We start from the raw sequence: 4863 nt of genomic DNA, 5'->3' as shown, positions 1-4863 counted from the left end.
CACCTTGCCCGGCTTGTTTTTTGTATTTTTTAGTAGAGACGGGGTTTCACTGTGTTAGCCAGGATGGTCTTGATCTCCTGACCTCGTGATGCGCCCGCCTCAGCCTCCCAAAGTGCTGGGATTACAGGCTTGAGCCACCACGCCCGGCCTTCGCTGAAGATCTTGTCTGACTTCTTCCTCTTCAGGGCAGCACAGAAGCAAGGAGTTCTTCCAGATCAACAGCCTGCAGAAAGTGCCTGTGCTCAAGGATGGTGATTTCATCTTGACCGAAAGGTGCCCTCCTTCCCTCTCCCCTCCCACATCTGGAGCACATGTGACCCTGGCTGTCCCCACTGTGTGGGCCCTCCCATACCCCATGGGGCAGCAAGGGGAAAGGAGAGAGATCTGGGGAGAAGGTACGGCTTGGGGTGTGCCCGGGATGAGCAGGGGCTGACAGAGCATGTCCCCGCACCTCTCATCTTTGGCGTCATCTGAGCCCCAGGGCCTCTCTGCTCCCAGACTGAAGGATATTGGAAGAGAAGACAAGGGAACATTTTTCCAGTGTTGCACAGAGTAGGTTCAACAAATGCAAGCTGAAAAGAGCCTCTAGTGACTTGTGGCAGACTACCCCAATCTGCCCAGGCCAGGCCTAGAGGCCAGTGCCATGGCCCGAGGGCACAGCTCGTGGTGAGGTCCAGCTGCTGGGCAGGAAGAGGACAAGAGGTCAGGTGGCTGCAGAAGTGATGGCTGCGGGACCTGTCAGAGGAGGGCCGAAGACCTGCCTCCCCTCGTGATCCCTGATCCATGCGCGTGGGCACACAAGTGACTCCACGGAGCATCCACTGTGTGCCGGCCCCATGCTGGGTTCCAGCGGTCCAGGGAGCCTTTTCTGAGCTACACTGCCTCAGACAAGTCACTTGACCATTCTGACCTTGAGTTTTCTCTTGTGCTAAAGGGCTAATGGGAGTCTCTACCTCATAGGGCAGCTGCTGGGATATCACAGAGATGAGGTTCTCAAAGTGCAAAGCAGAAGGTCCAGCCAAGAGTCAGTGCCTAAGAAAACAGACAGGAGGAGACTCGGGGGAGGAGGGGTTGGTGTTGGGGAGCTGGAGGTGGAGGGTGAGGCTGGAGGGCAGTCCTTCAAATGCAGAGAAACCCCCAGGCCCCACTGGTGGATGGGAGCAGCTGGGGGTAAAGGCCTGGTGCCAGTGTCCTTACAGCCACTGCCCATTCATTCCCAGCTCAGCCATCCTGATTTACCTGAGCTGTAAGTACCAGACGGCGGACCACTGGTATCCATCTGACCTGCAGGCTCGTGCCCGTGTTCATGAGTACCTGGGTTGGCATGCCGACTGCATCCGTGGCACCTTTGGTGTACCCATGTGGGTCCAGGTGAGGAGAGCCATCTGGAGAGTGGTTGGCATTCAGAGAGTAGTTGGGAGTAGGCAGGGGCCATACACTGACCCACTCTCTGCCCCCATCAGGTGTTGGGGCCACTCATTGGGGTCCAGGTGCCCGAAGAGAAGGTGGAACGCAACAGGACTGCCATAGACCAGGCCCTGCAATGGCTGGAGAACAAGTTCCTGGGGGACAGGCTCTTCCTTGCTGGCCAGCAGGTGACGCTCGCTGATCTCATGGCGCTGGAGGAGCTGATGCAGGTGTGAGCTCAGCCTGTGGGCAGTGTCCCTCTTCGTGCCACACCCATGAGGCAGACAGAAACACTGAGGCCTAGAGAAAGCCAGGACTTTGCCCGGAGTCATAGAGCAAGTCTCTGGATGATCTGGGGCCAGAACCCTGAGCTTCTGCCTCCTGCCTGGGTGTGGGGTCTCACCCCGGCTGCTCTTGGGCTCTAAGGCTGAACATACTGCCTGGGCCTCTCCATGGTCCATTTATCTGGGGAATGGACCATGTCTCTGATACATTTGCCCATGGTTCCAGCATTCGGGTTGGCAGTGACAACTGGGAAAGTTGTATCCCCACAACCTTTTCATCCTTGTTCCTGCAGCCGGTGGCTGTCGGCTACGAACTATTCAAGGGACGGCCACGACTGGCAGCATGGCGTGAACGAGTGGAGGCTTTCCTGGGTGCTGAGCTGTGCCAGGAGGCCCGCAGCATCATCTTGAGCATCCTGGAACAGGCGGCCAAGAAAACCCTCCCAACACCCCCACCAGAGGTCTATCCGACTATGCTACTTCGAATTGCCAGGATCCCCTGAAGGGTCTGGGATGGGGCCCAGGAGATTCACCATGAGGATTCATTCTGTCACTTACTTGCCCCTGTTTATCTTTCCATCTTGCCCCAGTCCCTTGTCTCCAGCTTCATGTGAAGCTCTGCACAGGCAAGACAGTGTCCTCGGCAGTGCTGCTTCTCCTTAGGTACAGCATACATAACCAGTAAGAGACTAAATCTGCAATACATAAAAAACTCTGTCTCCAAAAAAAACAAAAAAAAAAACTCCTACAAATCAGTAACGTGAAGAACACTCAAAAATTGGCAAATGTCATCAGTATTTTAAATATAATAAAGATTCCAAGCACTTTGAATAGGGAACCAAGAGTTACTGGTTTTTACTACATTGTTGTGTTATGCATATGGAGTAAAAGTCAGTGCTAGTAACCCTCATCATGGTTAACCACTTCAACATAATTGTATCACCAGGGCAACAAAATATTAAGTAAGTAACCAATTCGAATTGCCAACTATTAAAGGATGTAGGGGATGTTTCACAGGGAATAGCAATGGTCTTTGAAATCTAGGAAGCTTAAAAGATTTCTTTTAACAAGCATTCATGTCTTCTGGGACAGTTTTGTAATAGCAAATAGTAGGATTGTACATTGTCACACAGACCTCCATGTAGATCCATGGGATGGACCTCATCACAATCATTTTAACAGAGAGAACTTAATATAAAGAATTGGTAACCAGGCATTAGAGAACTCCAAAGACAGAGAATCCAGATTAACACGGAGGTAAACACTGCAAGAAGCTGCTACCCCTAGGGCTGGGGGATCAAGGGAGGACATTGGAATTAGGAAGACCAAGATGCTGGAGGGGCCCTGAGGAATTCAAACCTCTAAGAAAGGTGTTGCTCATCCCCCTAGCATCACCTTCCAAGAAGGGCAGGTTCCTCAGTTGGCCCTGAGGTCTTCGCAGGAGGCCATCTGGCTGTGGATGCAGTTCTCAAGTGTGACAGTAGGTGTCACTGCTGACCAATAAACACGCTATTCCATACACACACTGGGCTACTTGCCCACACGTCTTGTGGCCTTGGTGCCCCCACTTCCCATGCCTGCCCTGTGCCCACCATGTGCCACTCCTAGCCAGAAGTATTCCAAGCAGCAACCATTGCAACTGCCCTACCTTAAGGGTGCCTGGTGGTGGCTTCTGTCTTAGGTCCCACTCCGAATGTTTCTCTCTCGAGCGATTTCTCATACTTTGAGGGACACGCTGGCCTGCTTTCCTGGGCCTTTTCCATTACCAATCCCTCTCCCCATCAGACACTGGGGATTGCGGCCACAGCCTGTGCCTTCTTGATCCTTGCTGGCTGCCTTTGGATTGTTCCTAATTGGATGGCTTTACTTTCAACAGACACTCCAATAAAAAACACAAAATAAAGAATAAAGTCAGTCAGTCAGAATGCTGTGTAGGTGGCAGTAAGTCCGGGAGACCGACGTCAGCTGAACTCACCATTGTGTGCTTCATTGTTAAACGGGGCCAGCAGGATCCCCAGGTCACCTGGCAGGAGGAGGGGCAGGGAAGGGTCCTGAGAAGTGACCTTGAGTTCCACTTAGTGCTCTTGGCAGAGGGAAGGGCTTGGGCTAGCGCTGGAGGCATGAAGATGGGGTGTGTTCAGGGCTCTCCAGCAGTCCAGGCGTGGGAAGGGGACGCTGAGGGCCAAAGGCTGAGGCGACGCTGGGAAGGGAACCGTGGCAAGGTGAGGACTGACTTTCAGCCATGTGACTGAATTGCCTGTGTGTGGTGCGTGTGTGTGTGTGTGTGTGAATGTCAGTGACTGTGTGTGTGTGAATGTGAGTGAATTGTGTGTTTATGTGTGGGCGTATATGCGTGTGATGGGAATGAACTGTGTGTACGTTGGTGTATGTGTGTGAATTTGAATGGTGTGTAAATGTGAGTGAGCAGTGTGAATTTGTGTATGTGGGTGTATGTGTGTGAATGAGTGAATTCTGTGATTTTGTTGGTGTGAATTGTGTGCCTGTGTCTGTGAGGGGGTGTATGTGTGTGTGTGTGTGAATTGTTTGGGAGGGGGTTGGTGTGTATGTGTGTCAGTGTGAGTGAGTTGTGTGACTTTATTGAATGTGAGTGAATTGTGTCATTGTGTGGGTGTATATGTGTGTGTACATGAGTTAACTGTGTTACTGTGTGAATGTGTGTAAATGGTATGATTGTGTATGTGGGTGTATATGTGTGTGAATGTGATACATCTTGTGACTGTGGGTGGATGTGGATGAATGTGTGAACGTGCGTGGCTGTGTGTCAATGAGTGTGTGAGTGTAAGTGTGCAGGTGGTAGCTCAGGATTTAAGGCACATTAGGGGAATCATTCCTTGGTTCTGGTCCTTGGTTTCCCTTCTATGAAACAAGTTGAGTGAATTAGGCAGTCTCTGGCATTCCAGGATTTCGTCTCAGGTCTAAACAGGATTTTGTAAAGTGAAAGCACCATCCCTTGGGCATCCTGGGAGGTGTCCCTGCCCTCCATGGCTCGCCTTCTGCCACATGGCCCAGCAGCAGCTACTCTGCAGGGTCGTGTGCTGCCATGACAGGTACTGATGCACGTGGGCGTGGGCCTGCAGGTCCTGGGGATACCAGTGGTCAGGCGCTTTGTACATGCAGCTCATATGCAGCAAGATAGCCACACTGAGGGGAC

General features: G+C 52.0%; 1 protein-coding gene and 1 pseudogene across 3 annotated transcripts in view; one reads left to right on the top strand and one right to left on the bottom strand.

Annotated features, from left to right (window-relative positions):
- GSTT2B (glutathione S-transferase theta 2B) overlaps positions 1-2400 on the top strand; it is a 3450-nt gene extending 1050 nt beyond the window's left edge. The window contains exons 2-5 of one of the 3 annotated variants that reach the window (XM_011960830.1): positions 186-273; positions 1221-1371; positions 1464-1637; positions 1985-2400. In XM_011960830.1, the coding sequence (XP_011816220.1) occupies positions 186-273; positions 1221-1371; positions 1464-1637; positions 1985-2194 (623 nt within the window). In that variant the 3' untranslated portion in view covers positions 2195-2400. Of the gene's footprint in view, positions 1-185; positions 274-376; positions 1372-1463; positions 1638-1984 lie in introns of those variants that run through there. The other 2 variants (XM_011960831.1, XM_011960829.1) reach the window with 2 other exon arrangements.
- The window catches only part of LOC105525288, a 14024-nt pseudogene that overhangs the window by 5067 nt on the left and 4094 nt on the right, over positions 1-4863 (bottom strand).

This window comes from Colobus angolensis, unplaced genomic scaffold (assembly GCF_000951035.1).
Source record: "Colobus angolensis palliatus isolate OR3802 unplaced genomic scaffold, Cang.pa_1.0 Scaffold527, whole genome shotgun sequence".
Taxonomy (NCBI): Eukaryota; Metazoa; Chordata; class Mammalia; order Primates; family Cercopithecidae; genus Colobus; species Colobus angolensis.
The sequence above is the reverse complement of the archived record's forward strand: the minus strand, read 5'-3'. Positions and strand labels throughout refer to the sequence as shown.